Genomic DNA, 21,102 nt, shown 5'->3' with positions numbered 1-21,102 from the left:
AGATGAAGGACAAACTATGTCTCTGTCTGTGGCAGAGACAGAGCAGATAAGGACCTGAGGGCTCACAGATCTGCGAGCAAAGCTGCACAGTAACGAGGTAAGCTCTGAAAATACACCTGTGTCTGTGTAAACTAGTTTTTGTTGAGTTGCTTCTTAGCAAAACTCTGAGTAATTTAAATTGGTCTTTTATTGTGGAAAATAAAAAAGGAGGGCGTGTAATGTGCTGTGAAGAGTGTGTCTTGGTTCACTCTGCTTCAGAGCAGGCAGCCTGCGTGTTTACATGCAGCTTTCTGTTGTGTTTCACGGCAAACCACGTTAGCCGTTAGCTGCTTCTCCTAGCTAGTGCAAGTACAACCACAGCTGGTGAGGGTGAGTTGGTCCTTCACTGAGCCCCCCACCTCCTTTGTTACTGTTGCTGCGCCTGTCGAGCTTTCACTCCTACCATGAGAGATATTTCACAGGAAATAATATCAAATTTCTGGAAAAAACTGCTCAGAAATATCAGAGAGAAGTCGACAGAAAGGTCTACAATACGCATGTGGGATGTTGGCGGAGTACTGACCCTTCACGAAGTCCCTCCAATTTTCCGTTAGCAACCGTTACTATGCGCGGGAGGCCTGTCAAGCTTTCTGCAGACGGCAATATGCCGAAGCGCTGTGCTAACGGGACCTGCTAGTCTGACCGCTGATACACAAAAAGTTTAGGGGGGGTGTTGAATTTTTCGCCTTCCCAAAGCCGAAGACCCAAGAGGAAAAATGTCAGGTATGGATAACTCAGTGTGGAAGACCGCATGAGAAGCTGAATCCATCAAATAAAAACTGAATTTTCAGATGTTTGTTTGCTAACGTTATCTAGCTTAGCATTCAAAGCTAGCATTAGCTAAGCACACAAAGGTAGCGCCAGCTAGCTTTAGTTATCATCTTACCTTGGAATAAACAAAAGTGTTTTTATTTTCCTTTGATGGATTCAGCTGCTCGTGTGGTCGTCCACACTGAGTTATCCATACCTGACATCTTTCCTCTTCTTCCCCTTCTTTTGTGTGCGTGTTTTTTCTGTTTTTTTGCTTTTGCGATTTGTTGCGCCTACTTTCCTTTGATTTTTAAAGGCTGTTTTTTTTACTTTTACTTTCCCTTCTTCAAATAATTATTTTCAAATGAAAAAAATGACAAATGACAACAGAAATATTCTCTTCTTTTGAAACTAAAATAACCAGCAGCAGTTATTGCCATGAAACTGATATAATATTTATTGTAAAGCAGTTTCACACTCAGCAGCTCAAACATCAGTTTTAGCAGGTTTTGTTGTTTTGTTCGTTCTGTTTGTAATCTGTCAACGGGAACTAAAAGCACAGCAGAGGCTTTCCTCTGTTCGCACGCTGACGTTCACCTTTAACACGTTTCCTCCAGTGAAGCAGCGAAATGTTTATGATCACTGAGGAAAGGAGAAGTCGCTTTCTGCAGCAGGAAGTAAAGAGACGATAAACATTTTCATGTCCAAATAAGGAATCTGGGTCCCGTCCTACTGAGTCAAATGAATGAGGTGTGAACTGATGCAGTGACATAACTTCTTCATTAGTGTAACCTTTAAAAACCCGGAGCAACATCACTTTTCTTGTGCTTTTACAAGTTTTTAAGCCTTTGAAAATGAAGCACATCTGTGTGATTTGTTTCAAAAACAGGGGAAAAAAGTCTAAAAGCAAGTTGGTGAGAAATGTTTGACGCTTTGTTAAAAAAAAAAAAAAAAGTGAAGTGAGGGGAAAATGATATTTACATATTTAAAAGTATGTTACAAAAGTATAATTTCTGAGCACTTTTTTAAATTTTTTTTTGTTTTGTTTTTGTTTTTTATTTTTTGTTTTTCTGTATTTGTTTGTTTGTTTGTTTTTTTAAACTGATTTTAATGTTTTGTTGTTTGTTTGTTTTTGTTTTTTACCTTTTCATATCTTTGGGGGTAATTTCTTCTCATTGCCATCTTACCATGTTTTTGAAAGACACATGGTAAGATGAAACTAAATGTCTTGATATGTTGAGTTTCAGTAAATAACTGAAAAAAGGGACGAACACACTGATGATGTTTGTGGGTCGGCGTTAGGACTGATGGTTTCAGGCTAAAACAAATGTAAAATAAAAAGACGGTTCGCAGGCTGTGTGAGCTGCTCTCTGTTTTATTGCTTTATGGACGAGGACAGTTAATGTTTGACCATCATGAGAGTCCAAAGTCTTCACTCTCTGTCTGTCCTCTCTCGGCTGAAGGAGTCCAACAGAGACACAGAAACATTTTTGTTTTCAGACTGGACACTATATTCTGCTTCTGAAGGGAAAAAGGACGTCTCCACAAAACCAAATCCAATTTCATTAACAATTTACATATCAAATTTATCTAACACATGTTGAGGAAAATCATTTGCATTTGAAGGAAAAATCATATATTTGTTTAGTATTTGTTGCCAGATTGTAAGCAGCTAACTAACAATAACTCCAGCAGGTAGCCAACAACCTGGTGTTATAGGCTACATCCAAATAACTTCCATAAAAATGAGCTGCTTGTCTATGCCTGCATGACTGAGCCAAACTGGGCTAGTAAAAGGTACTTTTTGAAAATGACCTAAAATAATTAAAAAGAATAATAATTTTAAAAAGAATAAATAAATTAATTAATAATAATAAAGTAAGAAAAACAAAAATTAAAAATTGCTAAAAGTGCTAAAACTTAATTTATAATAATAATAATATTTTTTTTTACTTTTACTAATTTTAGGTAATTCTCCTGTTCCTTTTTACCAGTTTCTGGTCATTTTCGGGTCAGTTCTTGTTGATGGTTTTAACCAGAACAGTTTCCATTGTGCATTGCACTTGTGTGACTGTCTATGTGACTAATGAACTCGAAACTTCATTTTCTGTGTTGTCCTCTTGTTCCCATGGGGACAAGCGTCCTCATTGTCTGCATTAATTAATCCGATCAATCCAGTCTGCGACTTTCGCAATGCTGTCACTGTGATATCTGGCAGCAGTTTAGCACCATGCATGTCACTTTGTGGTGTTACCGCCACTAAATTCTGACTTTACCCTGGAAAGAGGTGCCGTCCGAGGAGACCAGGATCAGGACTGAAATCAAAAGGAGGAAAGAATTTGCCATTTTCTGGCTTGTGCACAACAAAAACATGTTTCTGTGTCAATGAATCAAAGAGAAACACCCGCAGAGCTGTGGTGGAGAACGAGCCGCTCATGGCAGCAGCTGTGCTCCACAGAGCTCATCAGGTGCTCTGAGTTTAACCTGTAAATTAGAGCTGACAGCCGATGGCCCGAGGCAGCCCACAACGAGTCAGACCGGCTCTGCAGCCCTGAATCCAGCCTCAGCATCCAGACACACCAGTTTTTTCTCTGCAGATCTTCAGCAGTTCACATGGCTTCTGCTTCTTAAACGTTAAACTGCTTTTTGTTGAGTTGAGACGAATCTGAAAGCTCAGATTCTGCATCATGTGGATCTTAAACTGAGAGATAACCTGGGATCTTATTGTCCTCCTCACAGTGGATTTAAGGATTTATTCACCTCTGGGATGAGCTGGATCTTGGAGTATCCTGGTTTTCTTTTTCTGGACAGGGATCTGGATTACATGTTGTATTCTGCAGCAGTTCACATGCAGGCCGCTGGCTGGATTTGGGCGTGATGGACCTGACGTGACCAGATTCTTTCCCTCCTTTTGGTCGTGGAGACGAACTGTCCGGTCATGAGACGAGCTGTGAGGCTGCTGGTGATGATGATGATGATGATGATGATGGTCCTGCTGGACTTCACAGGCTGTGAGTTCATTTCCACACAGATTTAACACTTTCAGAAACGACTCAGATCAGGTTCAGAGGTCAGTTTACTGTCAAATAACCAAAAAGTAAAAAACAGCAAAATCAATGAGCGAACACATTGACCTGCATACACCTGCAGAAACATTAACCATTTAAAGCCTAAGGACAATGCTTTAATTTCTTCAGAAAATACAATGGGAAGGCAACAAGCTACTTAACAAGATGTTACCCAAAAAAAAAGCAAAAAAAAAAAAGGAAAAATTGTTTAAAATTAGCCAAAAAACAATAACAAGAAAACAAGACAGTTACCAAGTAACAAGTTTTTTTTAAAGGGGTGCTCAAAGGTAAGAAAAAAAAAATGTAAGTCCACCTCTCAGCTCCGCTTAAACTCACTAATGAACTTTTCTTTGTGGTTTGTGTCAGTGAAATGTGTCTGTGCTGCTGATTCATGTTGCCGTGTGACAGTGATGACATTGACTCGTCTGAGCAGCACCAGAGGAAAATTTTGCTGCTTGCAATTCTCTTTTCTTTGGGCGCCCATTACCTTAATCTGTCTTATCCAAATAAAGGAAAACGTAAAAAAACAACCCAAAAATCATTTAAAAAGGCAGGTTTCTATAACTGCAAATATAAAATACGCCTCCGTTTCCAAAACATTTCCCAAACATTATCGGAACAATCAGGACCATTGGCTTGTGTTTGCAGCTGAGGAAGTTTGGCGTGTGCAAAGTTTGGTTTATACAGAGGAAATTGGATTTTCTTATAATAATAATAATAATAATAATAATAATAATAATAATATTGAGGAAAACAAAAGTGAGCTCAGTTATGTAAAGGAGAAAAAGGAAGAACAAAGAAGAGATCTTATTTTGAAGTTTCTTTTGCTTTTGGTGACCTCCAATCCACATTTATTTATAAAATACATTTAAAAAACAGAGATGATTAAGTGCTGCACATCAATAAATAATATTAAAACTAATAGTAATAAGAAATAATAAATATTTTAAGAGAGGACAAAAGAAGAAGAGAAAAAAACTACTAAAATGAACCTGAACCTGAGACAAGAGTCCAAAGTTGACCTCCTTCTGTCGGCAGGTGTGTGGATGCTGCCGCCTCCCAGCACAGTTTTCATGGAGTCTGTCGACATGAGACACGTACTGAGGTGGCGCCCGCCGGAGGCTTCCTGCAGCGCCGCAGTCCTTTACTCTGTGCAGTTTCAGGGGTGAGAGACACACACACACACACACACACACACACACACACACACACACACACACACACACACACACACACACACACACACACACACACACACACACACACACACACACACACACACACACACACACCATCCTGCTGCCACCAACACTCACCAGAGCACCAAATGTGGATTAATACGCCAGTGAAAATACTCCCTCACCAATGCAGTATTTCTTCCTGCTTGTTTGATATTATATTATATTATTATTTGATATACTACAATGATCTGCTGTTTTAGGAAATTACCAATGAAACTGTATATTTGTGTTCATAAAGATCGTCAGTAGGAAACAATGTGCATTTATTTTAGAGTCACACAGAAAGTCAGATTAAGAGACTGATTAAAAAAAATTAGATTAACAGCATACTTTAACTTCAGAATTATCAGTTAAACACACCACTAAGAAGATTTTGACAATGGTAATTTTTTACCAAAAAAAAGTTAAATATATTAATAAAATATATTAATAACACATGTAAAAAGAACAATATATTTTTCATAAAATATTATCTATATAATATGATCTATTTATTATTATTTTTCCATGCGCTCGTCAGTTTTGAGTTTTGTGCAATTTTTCTTTCATAACATGTATTCTCTCAGACTGTAGGGGAAAGAAAACGTCCCAAATATACATATTTGTCAGCCGACTTCTGCACAGGAGTGGTGCGCAAAACCGCTTATACAACTCAAACACACACACAAAAATAATAATCATAACAATAATAAGTCATAACCTTTGAAGCAGAGGCGAACCAAAGCAAGTTTTGCTTTGTCAACTCTGTTTTTTAAACCTACATCAATAAAGTTATAACAATAATAACAATAATAACTGAATAGTTTTGAAAAGCAGTTAAAAATATATATATATATACTAAAAAATATAAAACTGAGTTATGAGCACCAGTGTATGCAAAATTGGTGTGTGTGTGTGTGTGTGTGTGTGTGTGTGTGTGTGTGTGTGTGTGTGTGTGTGTGTGTGTGTCCTTTTTTTCAGTTTTTTTTCTTGTCACCTTTTAATAATTTCTCACAATTTCTTACCAGGTTGATGATCGCCCTTTTCCCCTCCATTTCTTTTTAGGAAATCAAACCAAGCTGCTCAGGTTTCAAAGGGTTAAATAGCTTCTGAAATGTTGATGTTGATGCAGGTTTCAAAGGGTTAATGTGAGAAACAGCATCCAGCAGCTGCTCCTACCTGATAATTAGCCACTGAGTAATTGAAGTAATTCGTCCACAAACAGGAATCAAAGACACACCTGCAGTACGACAACAATCAGCAGGTGTGTCTTTTCTCTGCTGACACACAAACACACACAGCTGCTCCGGTTTCTGCGTCTCGTCAGCTGTCGATCATTTTTTAATCATCTGTCAGGAACGATCCTGCGGCCGGTTTGAAGTCGTCAGTCCGCTCACTTGTTCATGAACCCGGCAGAGTTTCATGTTTTTTTAAAAGCTCGTATCTGTAACGTAACTTTTTCAGCTCTTAAAAATTCAAAATTCCTTTTAAATAATGTAAAAAAAAAATGCTGGGACAACTTTATCTTTGTGAGTAATTATCTTAAAATAAATTTCTCTTTAGTATTTTTTTTTTCAGATAATATGGAAAACTTCATTTGTGTGGGTTATCAACTTAAAAATATATGCTCATGATTTAATACTTCATAACCATATTTATGAATACACAAATATATCCATCAGAAAATGATTTTTTTATTCTACAATAAAAATAATTTTAAAGCGTTTACTGTTTTCATAAATATCAGCAGACATTTTTTTACAGTTGATTTCTCATAAAATTATGTTATTGCCACTAATTAATAGTTAATTAATTTATTGATTAATAGAAAATAAAGAATAAATATTTACAATTATTTAAATTCCAATAAATTATCGTTACTTGTATATATTGTTATTATTATTTTTAATTACTTTTCTTTGGATATTGTCTGGTCATATTCTTGCAACTTTTTACTAATTTCTTGCAATTTTTCTGACCATTTTTAAAGGTTGCTCATTGCCTGCTTTGTATGTTTATGAAAGAAATCAAGTTATATTCAGGTTTCAAGGGGTTAAAGAAATTTTAACATTTAACTAACCACTTTAACACACCCCCCCCTTTAAATTTCATTTAAAGGGGTGTTCAGTCTTTAAAGTGGGACTGAATGAGGTAATTGTATATACAATACGTACTTATACTTCTGTATTTATATTTTCAATTATTTTCAGAAATTATTTTCAGAAATTATTTTCAGAAATTTTTTGTACCTTTTTTTTGGGTCATTTCCTTTTTCTCATGTCCTTGAAAGAAATCAAGCCAAACAGCCCAAATTGCAAAGGGTTAAAAATGAAAATATTAGTGTGCATTTTTTCATCTCTGAGAGCTCTGAGAACATAAAGTTGTGTGTGTGTGTGTGTGTGTGTGTGTGTGTGTGTGTGTGTGTTTGTGTGTGTTTGTGTGTGTGTGTGTGTGTGTGTGAAGAAAACCTGTCCTATTAGTGTGATAAATTAATCCTCAGCTGATTCATTAGTACTCTGATAAATGTCACCGAACAGGTCGACTCCTGCTGTCGTCACGGCGACACGCTGACTCATCTTAATTCTGCGTTCACGGCGCTGCGATAAACAGACTCAGTCAGAGGCGCGAGAGCGACGGAGGCGCAGCGGTGCACCTGAGCTTATGTCATTATTATTATCAAACTCACAGTTTCTGTTCAGAGACGCTGATGTGAGCAAAGGAAAACAACTAAAAAAGCACTCAAAATATAATGATAATTAAATGAAAAGAATCCAAAATAATATAATTATTTTAAATAATACAAATAATAATATAATTATAAATAATATACATATTATTATTTAAATGTTAATAAAATATAATAATAATATAGTTATATAAATAATAATACATATTATGTAAATCAATCAATCAAAAATATAATTATACAAATAACAATAAAAATGTTGATATGAAAATTCAATAAAAATATAGTAATAATAAAAATAATAATAATAAAAATAAGGCAGAATATTTGGTGTGAAAGCTCTCCGTGTGTCTCTGCAGTGAGTTCGAGCTGACGGTGCTGAACGGCAGCTGGGTGGACGCTCCCGAGTGCCAGCTGACCCCTCACACTCACTGCGACCTGACCTTTGACCTGGGCTCCGACTCAGACTACAACCTGCGCGTCAGAGCGCAGTGCGGCTCCAGGCTGTCGTCCTGGACCGACCTCAGCCCGCCTTTCAACCGCAGAGAAAGTAAGACGCCGACAGGAGCCGAAACACAGCAGCTGATCACACTTTCTCACCTGATGTTAACCCTTTAATATGACACACAAAATGTGCTAAATCAGGCTTTAAAACAGTAATATATATTGATTATTTTTTTCATTAACTTAATTTTTTAACCCCCATCAGTTGTAATCATAAATATCAAATATTCATTAATTTTTTAGAATTTTAATCCCTTAAATGTCAGGTTTTTGTCATGATGCCACCATGTTTTTAGGTAATAAAAATGCATTATTTTCAGTCTCCTCCGTGCTCAGTGTGTGAGTGTAGCTGCTGACAATCTGGGATATGTCAGTGTGTGAGTGTAGCAGCTGACAGTCTGGGATATGTCAGTGTGTGAGTGTAGCTGCTGACAGTCTGGGATATGTCAGTGTGTGAGTGTAGCTGCTGACAGTCTGGGAGATGTCAGTGTGTGAGTGTAGCTGCTGACAGTCTGGGATACGTCAGTGTGTGAGTGTAGCTGCTGACAGTCTGGGAGATGTCAGTGTGTGAGTGTAGCTGCTGACAGTCTGGGATACGTCAGTGTGTGAGTGTAGCTGCTGACAGTCTGGGATACGTCAGTGTGTGAGTGTAGCTGCTGACAGTCTGGGATATGTCAGTGTGTGAGTGTAGCTGCCGACAGTCTGGGATATGTCAGTGTGTGAGTGTAGCTGCTGACAGTCTGGGATATGTCAGTGTGTGAGTGTAGCTGCTGACAGTCTGGGATATGTCAGTGATCAGCAGCTACATTGACTGTGACAGGTCACCTAGTGGAAATAGCATGTATTTCCTCCATATGCCAAATATGGTCAAAATGACCTCATCAGGTGGAAAATAGTCAAAATGACAAATTCAGAGTCAAAAGCCCAGAATGACACCCAGAAATAATACAAGTCCTGTTTTTCTGCTCTGATGGCTGTGGGATCAAAAATGTCAGTTTGAATGGGTTTCAATGGAGCATTTTTGGACCTGAACAGTCTGAATGTAACTATTTAGTTTCCACAGTGTATTTTAGACTTATTGTAGGAGCTGAGCTGCAAATTCACTGATTACACTCAAATACACAATCTGGACTACATTTAGGACACATGCATCAACACACACACAGTTATCACAACAGGAAGAAGAAAAGAGACTAAAATAGGTTTAGTCTTTTTGCAGTTATTTTGGGTGTATTTGAGGCAGTTTTGTGTCTCTTTCAGATAACTGTATGTCTTTTTTTGGTCATTGTGTATCTTAGTATTTGTTTTGTGTTGTTTTTGCAGTTGTTTTGGGTCTCATTGAGATTATGTCTTTTTACGGTCATTTTGTGGTTTTTTGCAGTCCTTTTGAATATTCTTGTAGTTGTCTCTGTGTAGTTTTTTTGGATCACATTGAGGTATTTTTCTCTCTTTGAGGTAATTTTTTGTCTTTTTGGGTTTTTTTGCATCTCTGTGTAGTCATTTTGTGACTCCTGGTGGTTGTTTTTTGCCTTTTCAAAGTTATTTTGTGTCCTTTTAAGTCGTTTTATGTCCGTCACCAGTCATTTTGTGTCTTCTTAGTCGTTCTTTGTATGTGTTTTTTGTTGTCATACTGGCCTCTTTGGGGTAATTTAATGTATATTTTGGTTCTGTGATACTTAAGAATCACTTTGTTACTCCTTGTAGTGGTTTTGTGTCTGTTTGAAATAGTTATGTATCATTTTGTGTCTCCTTGTGGGTGTTTTTTGTTTTTTTTGTCAGTCGTCTGTGTCACATTGAGGTAATTTCGTGACTTTTTTCTGTCGTTTTGTAGTTATTTTGTCTGTTTTGTAATTTCATGTCTCTTTGCTTCTTTGTGGTCTTTTTGTACAACGTGTCGATTTTTACAGAACGAATAAATGACTGAGTGTGAATTTTGTGCCGACAGCGGTCCTGACGGCGCCGCAGACGGTGGTGACGGCGGTGGGCGGCGCCCTTCAGGTGTCCTTCAAAGAGCTTCCTCTCACTGCTGTCGTCCGCGTGACGGTGTGGAGGAGAGGCGACGAGCTGCAGGTCAGAGGTCACCTCCATCCACTTCCTCTCCTTCATCAGGTTCCCCTCGTTTCTATTTCTGATCTTCTGTTTCGCCTCATTATCCCGCTCTTCTTCTTTCTCGCCTTCTTACCTCTTGCCCCCCCTCTTCATCATCCCGGAAAACGAGACATAAAATGTATCTAAAATAAATTAAATTAAATGAAGCTGTTTAACAGTTCTCTTTCTTCACTGATGTTTTGTCTTTATTTTCGTTCCTGCTTCCTCCTCCTCTTTCTTTCCCTTATCCTCGATGCCCAGTCTTTTATTTGTTTTTTTAACCCTTTGTTTCTTCCCCACTTCCCCATCCTCATTTATTTTTTCTTTTCTTTCTTCCTTTCTTTAATCCCTACTTTTCTTTCTCGTACCTCTTATTTATTCCTCCTCCTGCCTGCATTTCCTTTTATCTTCTCTTCTTTTATTGAAGCAGGTAAATGTGCTCTTCAGAATAGCTGCATTTTTTTTACTTTATTTATGTGTTTACTAATTTATTTAGCAGTATTTAGTTAATTCCTTGGCTCATACTATATTTTCTCTCCCTCTCTCTCTGGTTCAGGCTGAGGTTCACATGATACCAGCTGAGCAGAAGATGCTGCACGTCGCCGACCTGCAGGAGGGATCCGAGTACTGCGTCACAGCTCAGACCGTCTTGGACGCTCAGCTCCACAGCAGCAGCACCGACGCCCAGTGTGTCTCCATCGCTGGTGGGTTACAGTCACAGACTGCTAGGACACACACACACACACACACACACACACACACACACACACACACACATTTGTGTCACTTGTCTTTACTGACATGAAAGCTACAGTTTCTGTCCTTAAAAAAAAATCCCCGCATCCCCACGTCTCTCAATCACAGGTAACTCTGAATAAAATATCTCCTTGCTCCAGATTCTCTCCAAAACAGTCCCACTTAACTTAACTTAAAAAAAAAAGTTGTTACTCACCCAACCCTTCAGGTCCGCTTCAACATGACACACACACCTATCACTGTGCAAAAACATGTGCCGTTTTAAAAATTATCTTCTAATTTCATTGATTTATTTTTTTAACCAACTTCAGCCCTAATCATAAATATCAAATATTCATTCATTTTTAAAAAATTTCCTACAATGCTGTGGCTTCAAGAGTTCTCCTGGTCTTTATTCTGACAAAATATTCCCAAATTAATCTTCATCTTGCAAAATGCTGTTACTTTCTGAAAGAACCTAGCATTTCTTTTTATAACTTTACCAAAAATATTCTCACAATCCGTTTTAACTTCCCAAAATATTCCCAATATTTCAAGCTTCTAATTTTTTCTTTTCTAAAATGTTTTTAAAAAAAGGTTAATTTCTAACAATCCCTCACATTTCTGGATTAGTATACAAAAAAAGTTCTCACAATGTTTTTACTTTTCAAAAATGCCCTTCCTATGTTTTTTTAAACAAAATCTCACTTTCCCCACAGGTTTCCTCACAAAAAATGTTACCACTTTAAAAAACATACCAACAATTTTCTCACTTTTCGAAATGTCACTGTTTTCCAGGAACTCCTTTCTCTTCCTTGTCAGAAAATAACGAACAAGTCATAATATTTTATCTTGAAATTACAGTCAAATCTAAATGACCCATTTTGCAAAAGTATTATCATTGATAAAAGGATTTAAATGAATACTTTCACACGTGTTAAAGAAACGTTTTTCCTCACCTGCCTGCAGGTCCGGACGGCGCCTGGAAGAAGCCGACCGCTGTGACTGTGACGGTCGTCATCATGGCCACCCTCCTGTTCGCTGTCTTCTGGTCCGTCGTCCACTGTCGTCCAGACGTCTGTCTAACGTTTGTCCGTAAAGAGCCAGTGCCCCACTCACTGGTCAGTCTCACCCCTATAGACACACGTATAAAATTACTAACCCCCCCAAACACACACACACACACACACACACACACACACACACAGAGAGACCTGCATTTAGTTTGTAACAAGATTTAACAGTTATATTAAGTAATAACAACAATGCTAACAGCAGTTTCGCAGAGACCAACAATAATAGTCTAAATTTACTTAAAGACGTGTAGATGCAGATTAGAAGTTTCTTCTTCAGCAGCTGCTGGAGCTTCTGCTAAAATGTCCACATCTGGACTCTTATAGTGGACATTAACCGATTACTGCAAAGATAAAGATATGAACCTGCAGCAGACAGCGGAGGACAAACACCTGCTGCAATGCATCACTTATTTCTTAGTTGTGATTATTCATTAATAAAATCAGAGAGGATGCACCACATTGAAACAGTAACACATGCCCAAAAATATGAGTAATTATTTGTCCATATCGGTCAGCTAATTTCAGCACATTACTGGGTATAAAGAGCAGCACTGAGAGCAGCAGTGAGCTGTATAAACTACTGTCCTGACATTCAGATGATTCATAAACACCCCTCAGTTCTCAGCAGCTATCACTGCATCATTATAGCGCCATTATCTATCTTTGCTTAATTTTGGCTGAGATAGCTCGTACAAATGAAATCTTCACACAAAACAGCCTTTTTTATGTTATAAAAGAAGACATGCCTCTGTTCTTGAATCTCTTTACCTCCTCCTTGATTCTCAGTTTTATATATTGCGCACCATAGCGAGCACATTCTCCGACACCCTTAGAAAGACTGTGCACATTCCCCGACATCCAAAAACAGAGCGCGCACATTCTCCGACACCCAATGAAAAGGCGTGCGCATTCTCTGTCTATCTGTATGTCACCCACGGCCGGCTCTAGCCTTCAGTGTGTGGCGCTCTAGGCGAACGCCTGTATCGCCTGTGCTAAGAGCCGCCCTGACTACATATTTATATACGCACATTTTCTAAGTCTTTTGTTAGTCTTGTAGTATTGGACATCATTTCAGTCAATATTGTGCTTTACTGTTTTGTTATTTTATTATGGCAACATTCTGATGTGGATATTAAGCTTTTCACATTTTTTAACCCTTTGAAACTTGATCAGATTTTCTTGATTTCTTTCAAAAACATGGGAAGAAGACAAAGAGCAACAAAACAGGAAATCACGCAAAACTTCCCCTTGTTTTTGAAAGAAATCACACTGATTTACTGAGTTTAAAGGGCAAATACTTTTTAATGTCCAAGAGCAGCACAAGAAAAGTGATAATGTAAAGTTTTTAAAGGGTTAAACAAACATGAAAGATATTTAAAATTTTCCTAAAATGTATCAAAACAGCAGGTCCCAAATCATAAATATATGTTATAGTAAGTATACTTTTGGATATTAAGGGATTTTGGTTTACAAAATATCAATAAGTGCACACATTAATTTCTCTGCTTAACTCCATACTATTTGATTTTGGATTCTTAAAAATATCGCAGTATATTTCTAAGTGTTAAATGTGTTCTGAAACTGTGAAAAAATTAAAAATAAAAAAACACCCTCTCTTGCAGGACCCTGATTGGGACATTAAAATCCCGGTGAGCCCGGAGGAGGCGGAGCTTTGTGAGCAGATCCACGTGAGCGTCGATCCACTGGCGAGTTAAGGATCTCAAATTCTGAAGAGTCACCACGAAACGGCGACTTCAGCGGCTGAAAAAAAGAAGTGTGTCGACTTCCTGTGAGACGTCCACACAGTCTGTGAGACAGCTCCGCCCCTCGCTCCTCCACAGCTCCTTCCTCTCAGCCAAATACGATCTCCTCTGGCTCCAGAAAACAGCCAAAAGCTGAATTTGAGGCTCCAAAATGGGAGTCAACAAACCCAAACATTACATTGCGGGGGCTACGTCCAACACGACATTTTAGAATCCCAAAAGTTGAACCTGGGAACTTTATGTTGTACGCTAATGTTTCGGGAAGATGCTGCTGAGCTCAACTTTCCGAGTTTTCAGCCTGTTCTCATTTAGAGGCCGTTAAATGCCGCCACTTTTGAAGTGGTTTGGGCGTAAGAATTTGACGCCAAAAGCCACCTTTCGTGTTTGCATGATACGCCGCTGGACGGTGTCAAGTTGAAACGCTGCCACTAAGGACGTAATATGAGTAGCATGAAGATTCCTAAAGGGCGGGCAGGAGGGGCGGTTGATGGATCCAACAGAGACATATGGGAGTCTGGTGTTAGCTTCCCGTCTGAATTTTTTGTGTTAGCTTCCCGTCTGATGTTTTTTTTTCTTCCAGCTGCCCTGTGCCTCCTTCCCCTAATCCGAACTGTTCGAGCCACCATGTGCGTTTGTCAATGTCCTGCCGTTTGTTGCCATGTGCTTTTATTGTCTAAACATAACCACATGCAGCAAAATCCCACCATGTGCTTATGCTGACATCACAGAAGCAGCATCCTCCAACGTCAGCAGCAGACGCAGGAGGAGACCCGGAGCGTAATATGTGGACGCAGGAGGAGACCCGGAGCGTAATATGTGGACGCAGGAGGAGACCCGGAGCGTAATATGTGGACGCAGGAGGAGACCTGGAGCGTAATATGTGGACGCAGGAGGAGACCCGGAGCGTAATATGTGGACGCAGGAGGAGACCTGGAGCGTAATATGTGGACGCAGGAGGAGACCCGGAGCGTAATATGTGGACGCAGGAGGAGACCCGGAGCGTAATATGTGGACGCAGGAGGAGACCCGGAGCGTAATATGTGGACGCAGGAGGAGACCCGGAGCGTAATATGTGGACGCAGAAGTCGACTGACAAGCAGCAAAACGTGAGGACTTGGGATAAGAATGTGTTGGCGTTTTGGAGGTGATGGACAGTAACAAAGTACTTTTACATAAGTACTGTCCTTAAGTTAATTTAAAAACTCCTCAAACACCATCTGTTCTCCACAGCCTCCAACCTCACGACACTCTGCCTCCCTGCCAATCATCTTTGTACCTCTGTTCAGTTTGTTTGTTAAATACATAATAATAATAAAACATTGTAAATACAAGAAAATTACCTGAAAATGTGAAAAAAAAAGCCAAAGAAAAAATGTTAAAAACAAAAACAACAATAATTATTAGAATATGAGAATATGTTATTTTGGATTTTTTTCAACATTTCTTGCCAAGTTTCTGATTGTGTTTTTTTCTCCTAAGTTCTCAAAAGAAAGTAAACCAATTTTCTCAGTTTCAAAAAGTTTAAAAACTTATGAAAAATGTCTGAATGCAGCATAAAGAAAAGTGACATCACTGCAGGTTTCATAGGGGTCACAGTCAGTACTCCTGTGCTTACCTCAAGTGACAGTTTGACTCAGCAACTTGTTTCATTTGTTTTGGAGTAATATTTGACCAGGTGTCTATACTTGACTACTACTATACTACTACTATACTACTAGACTCAAGTGTGTGTGTGTGTGTGTGTGTGTGTGTGTGTGTGTGTGTGTGTGTGTGTGTGTGTGTGTGTGTGTGTGTGTGTGTGTGTGTGTGTGTGTGTGTATGTCCATGTGCATTAAGGTGAGATAAAGGTGATACTTTATGTTAATATTTTATGTCAATAAATTCAACGTGCTTTAAAGTTCTGTTGGTTTTTGACTGTTTTCACTCAAAGAAACGTTGACCTCAGTTTATCACGTTGAAGGTCAATAAATTCAATATTGAATCAAATGATCTTTTAAAAAAGAAATGACAAATATCATACAAACACTAAATATAAGTTTGTTTATATTATGAGACAATTTTAATTCTCAATTTGCAGAAAAAAACAGCAACTTCACAAGTTACACAAGACATAATTTTCCTTGCAATAATTTAAAAAAAACTATGTATACTGCATAAAATACTATGCTAAAGAAGTCAATTTCAAAAGGCCTTATTTCCAGATTTTTATGCAGTGATGAATCATGAATCCATTGATTCTTTCAGTGCAGAATAAGAATGAGGTTTTGATCAGATTAATTTGAGTAAAAATTATCTCGCGTCATTATTTTTATTTTATTGAGGAAATTCTTTATTCATAAACAGATTTTTTTTATGTTCACAATCCTCTTTCTTTTTTCTTTTCTGGTTGAATTTAAATCCAAGTTAAATCTTCTTGCTCTTACAAACAACAAAAAAAATATGTTTTTAGAATATAATTAAAATTTTGAGGATTTATTTGTGGAAATTCCCTGATGTGAAATGAATTGTTTGGGTTTTTTTTATATGTTCATTCTTATTTTATCTAAAATTTCTACATATTTATATGTTGATGTCATTATTATTTAATTCTCAAACAAACAAATAAATAAATAAATAGATAAAGAGAGAGAGAGAGAGAGAGAGAGAGAGAGGAAAACGTGCGTGTTACGTGTTTACATCATAGCGACTTTCTGCCAATCACAGCACAGCGGGGGCGGGACCAGGACGTCGCCGTTCAGCGTGACCCTGCGTCACAGGCCGGGGCGCGCAACGGCGCCAAACAAGGGCTCGTGCACGCTCACGAGCTCGACAGTTGCGGGATGGCGGCTTGTTACCTGAACAGGTGCGGCTTCCGTTAGCGCCGACAGTGCGCGGAGTGTGCGGACGGCAGCGTCATGTTTCATCGGAGTAAAGTTTGCCGGAAGAAGAAAGTGGACGGAAAGTTCCGGCAGGAAACTGAGCGGCTGAGAAGTACGCGGCTGCTGTTTGGAGGTTTGCTAACGCAAAGAGGAGCTAAAGTTATGAGCTGTGCTTCCGGTGCCTGCAGCACAACACCAGAATTTGACCGATTTTCCTCGCGGGTGGAGCTAAAACCTCACATCCGGTAAGTTCATTCAGTCAAACCGTGAGTAGAAACATCCGGTAACTTCGCTCAGGCGGCAGGCTCTCATGTTAGCGTCATGGAAACCTGTTTACACCTGGATACAACCAAAGCTAACAGCTAGCATACATATGCCTACTTATGTGCACTGCCAGGTGAGTCAATGCTACATCATTTTTTTGGATGGTTTATTTTGTTTAATAACCTGAATCTGAATCAATTTAGTATATATATATACATATACATATATATGTATATATATATATGTATATATATATATATATATATATATATATATATATATATATTTATGAGTTGTTTCCCCAAGAGATGTAAGCAACAGAGGGCCGAAGTGTATAATGACACATCAGAGGACACAGCCAACACCTGAGAAAGAATTTATAAACAATCTGATTTTATTGTTTATCGTTTAATAATTTTCCATCATTCAGTGGGAGCCACCTCATTACAACAGGACAATACAATTCAAATTCAATGCACATCAATGGAAATGTAAAAAAAAAAAATAATGAAAAAAGTATTCTCATTATCTATACTTTTGAAATTTCCCAAGAAGTAACTGAAGAGAAGGTACAAAAACAAGAAAAAAAGTATCATAATGAATAATAGCTTTGAGAGTAGACAGATTTAAGCCTTTACATTGGTGTGTGTCACAGGTGTGAGGAAGTACAGAAGAAACTCTCTCTTTGTCTCAGCGAAAAATGTTTGATCTTTTCTTGGTCAAAGTCATTTCAGTCTGAACTGGAGTCTCAGTCCTTTTTGTTCTGCTCATTATCGGTCAGAGGAGAGATCCTCTTGTCTCAGCGGTATGAGTTCAGGTATCTCGTTTAGGTTTAAGGATCACTTTGGACCACAGAGGGGATTCTCTCCCTTTTCTACTTTCGTCATGTACTCTGCCTTTTCTCTCATGGCTGTCAGGGACTGAACTCGTTTCTTCCAGCCCGGTTTGGCCTCAGATTTCTCTCCCTCAATAATCGAGTCAGTGCACTCTGCAGTGGACAGAGGATTAGGCTTCAGAGCGATCTCTCTAAGTCTGTTTAAACACTCAGCAGAGCTCGCTATCATTTGTTCACCTCACCCTGAAACACGTCATATTCAGCCCTCAGTTTCACAGTCAGCGCCTGAACACGTGTCTGAGCCTCTGTGGCTTTCAGGTACTTTTCTTTCAGCTCTTTAGCTGTTCGTTTTTCTTTAACTTCTCTGTACTCCCATTTTGCTCCCATCCCACTCCCACTCAACACTGACAGTGATTTTACACGAACGAGAAGCTGCTTTTTTCTGGCTCCGTCTGCACCAAATGCAGTTCCTGTAACGTCCACTTGAGTCTGGCTTCAGAAATCAGTCAATCCCCACAGACCCAAACGCCAAAATTTACAGATTAAAAGATTAATAAATAACATAATAATAGCAACAAATAAATGAATAGATAAGTAGATGAGTAATTGGTAAAATATGCAAATGTAAAAAAAGAGGTACATTAAGGATAAAAACAGAAAGTACAATGAATAAATATGTAAAAATATTAAATTGATAAAGAAAATAGTAAAACTATAAACCAGACATAAAATATATAAATAGATAAAGCTCAATTAACAGCCAAACTAAAAAGGTTTAAAGAATATCGGCCCCTCTGCTGCCCTCAGGTCTCCAGTGTCCTCGACTTCTCAGTCAGATCCACCTTCACGCCTCCACAGATCCTTCAGATCTTCACCTCTGGCTTAAACCCAGATCAGTCGGAGAGTCGGAGGGAAACCATGTGATTTTGTGACAGACTAGCTGACTACAGAGTATTAGAGTACTACAGCAGATAAAAAAACACTGACGACTGACTAAAGGAAATCTGAAACATTAAAAATAATACTCCTAATAACATTGGTGGTAAACACATTGAGTAACATTGAGTTTCCACTCATTAAAAACATTATTTTAAAAACTTTGGACGATTAAAATTTTGTCAAGGCACAGTACATTTAAATAATCCTTTTTTTCATGCTCGGATCAACTATGTGTGACAGTCCGCAACATTAAAACCGATTTGGAGGGGTGAGCGGTCTGAGTCCTAACGCAGAGTCCATGTTCAGACTCAGAGCGGCGACCTCAGCAGGTGATGGTCCGGCCCACGAAGTCAGTGGATCCATTAAAACTTTACCATGCAGCTCTCCTGGAAAACCTGAGATATCAGTTGGCTGGAAGAAACCTGCCGAGCTCGGACAAGACGTCCACATTTCGAGCTACATCGTGGAGTACGCCGAAACAGACGGCGGGATGGAAGAGGAAGATCTCCGGTGGAACCAAAAGAGGTCAGGAGCTGAGAAGACGATCATTTCAGGTCTTGCTGTGAGGATCACGTGACTGTGGTGAAGCAAAGGAAGCATCACTGTTAATGTCTGCACAACAAAACAAGAATTTGTGCGTCTTACAGAATTCCTCATAAATAACAGTGGAAGTATACTTTCTGAATCTCCCGCACTTTCCAAACTGCCTCTCAAAGAAGAAAAAGTGGACACGTATGGGTGCTGGAGGTATAACTTTGGCAAAAACAGCATGAGGAAAATCACACTTTTTACTGGCCATAGTGCACGCCATGGTCACAATACAGCAAATAACACGCAAACAAGGGCGGGACGGTCTTCAGAAAAGCGTCTAATTCCCAGATAAGGTTTGTCTTATCTGACTGTAATAACAGAGTTCATTTAAACACAGGCGGCTGGTTGACGTCATACTTTGGCAGGAAGCTTTAAAGTTCATTACACTCAAACAAAACATGATACAGCTGTCATCGCAGACGTTTGCCTCATCAGTAACTTCGCAGTTTGAATGTTGATGTTTTTGTGGGATCATTTCTTGCTCTTGTAAGGTAATTGTTTTTTTTTTATTACTTCACAGCAGGTTTCTCCATTCGTCGTTCCTGTCGGAGGCTGATCATTTATTCAGAGCTGACGCTCTGCAGCCACCGTGTGGACGAAGTCTGAACTGTGAGGAGTCTGCTGGTGTTTCCAGCAGCACACAGTGAGTACACAGCCAGTGACACGCATGACAGTTTCTCTTGAGTGCTAAGACATGATAATAATAATAATAATAATAATAATAATAATAATAATAATAATAATAATAATAATAAACTTTATTTGTACATCGCCTTTCATACAAGAAATGCAGCCCAACGTGCTTTACAAGAAAGAATTTAAATTCACCAAGTGCTTCACATAAAAGACAAAAAGACACAATAAACCCTGCACGTAAAAATAACGTAAAATCAGAACAAAAACACATAGAATGAATCTTCAAATGAATAAAACCCACTTGATAATACTAGTAAAAGTAAGATAAAATAGGGATAAAAATTTTGTGCACAGAACACAAAATAGAAAATAAAATAGATGAAATATAACCCACTGACATTATTAATAACATAAGATAAAAATAGAGTATATAAAATCAAAGAAAATACAACATCTTAAAGTTGTGCAGCAGTACGAAGTGAAACTGGGATTCACTTGGTCTTCGTCATCATCATCAGCACAGTGACTGTTGACTTTTTCACACGTTTTCACACTCCGAGTCTGAAAAGTCTGCAGACAAGACTACAAACGTATATGTCTGTAAGGATCCATCCAGAAACAGAGACATGAAAAAATGTGACAAAACTGAACAAAAATATTTCTTTATTGGTTATTTATGAACAAGGAATGCAGTACAAAAGCGTAAGTATGATGAATGTCTGAAGTTTTGTAGATTCGGGCTGACTGTAGATCTCATGTATATGTCAAAGATGTGATGATTGGCACAGAAAAACCTGAACACCAGAATATTAAATATATTAAATTTAAAAAAGGAAAACTGTTACATTTTTTATTTTTTATAGTATTTCAGCATGTTAAAGCGTAAAAAGTGCAGCAGAGTTTGTTCTTCAAGCTGTGATAATCTGTGATGTGAGCGGCTAAATTTCACTTTCAGTGCGCCAAGTGTGGTAGAAATAACCATACATGTTCAACATTGCTCCTAAAGAACAGCTCAGATCCTAAAATCTACCCGTCAATGAATGAGTGGGA

The 21,102-nt window shown here is 38.4% G+C and overlaps 1 protein-coding gene and 2 long non-coding RNA genes across 3 annotated transcripts in view; 2 read left to right on the top strand and 1 right to left on the bottom strand.

Annotated features, from left to right (window-relative positions):
• Nucleotides 1-2,877: 2,877 nt before the first annotated feature.
• Nucleotides 2,878-15,826, top strand: il20rb (interleukin 20 receptor subunit beta). The gene is made up of 7 exons (XM_042498200.2): nt 2,878-3,800; nt 4,896-5,022; nt 8,123-8,313; nt 10,213-10,337; nt 10,912-11,059; nt 12,060-12,211; nt 13,789-15,826. The coding sequence occupies exons 1-7, from the start codon at nt 3,728-3,730 to the stop codon at nt 13,879-13,881; spliced, it is 909 nt and encodes a 302-aa protein (XP_042354134.2). The 5' UTR covers nt 2,878-3,727; the 3' UTR covers nt 13,882-15,826.
• Nucleotides 10,947-16,977, bottom strand: LOC148188147 (uncharacterized). Its single transcript, XR_015778234.1, has 4 exons — nt 16,764-16,977; nt 12,050-12,224; nt 11,308-11,350; nt 10,947-11,077 (listed from the first exon to the last, which is right to left on the bottom strand). It is a non-coding gene; the product is annotated as an uncharacterized LOC148188147 (long non-coding RNA).
• The window catches only part of LOC148188145 (uncharacterized), a 16,761-nt gene continuing 12,608 nt past the window's right edge, over nt 16,950-21,102 (top strand). The window contains exons 1-2 of the long non-coding RNA XR_015778235.1: nt 16,950-17,032; nt 19,937-20,059. This is a non-coding gene — a long non-coding RNA (uncharacterized LOC148188145). The remainder of the gene's footprint in view (nt 17,033-19,936; nt 20,060-21,102) is intronic.

Source organism: Plectropomus leopardus, chromosome 12 (assembly GCF_026936395.1).
Source record: "Plectropomus leopardus strain MGB_pleo_1.0 chromosome 12, ASM2693639v1, whole genome shotgun sequence".
Classification (NCBI taxonomy): Eukaryota; Metazoa; Chordata; class Actinopteri; order Perciformes; family Serranidae; genus Plectropomus; species Plectropomus leopardus.
This window is presented reverse-complemented; position numbering and strand designations above follow the sequence as displayed.

Coding starts and splice junctions, on each gene's coding strand:
- il20rb (XM_042498200.2), top strand. CDS start 3,728: ATGAGACGAGCTGTGAGGCTGCTGGTGATGATGATGATGATGATGATG. Junction 5,023..8,122: donor TACTCTGTGCAGTTTCAGGG/GTGAGAGACACA, acceptor GTGTCTCTGCAG/TGAGTTCGAGCTGACGGTGC. Junction 12,212..13,788: donor AGCCAGTGCCCCACTCACTG/GTCAGTCTCACC, acceptor CCTCTCTTGCAG/GACCCTGATTGGGACATTAA.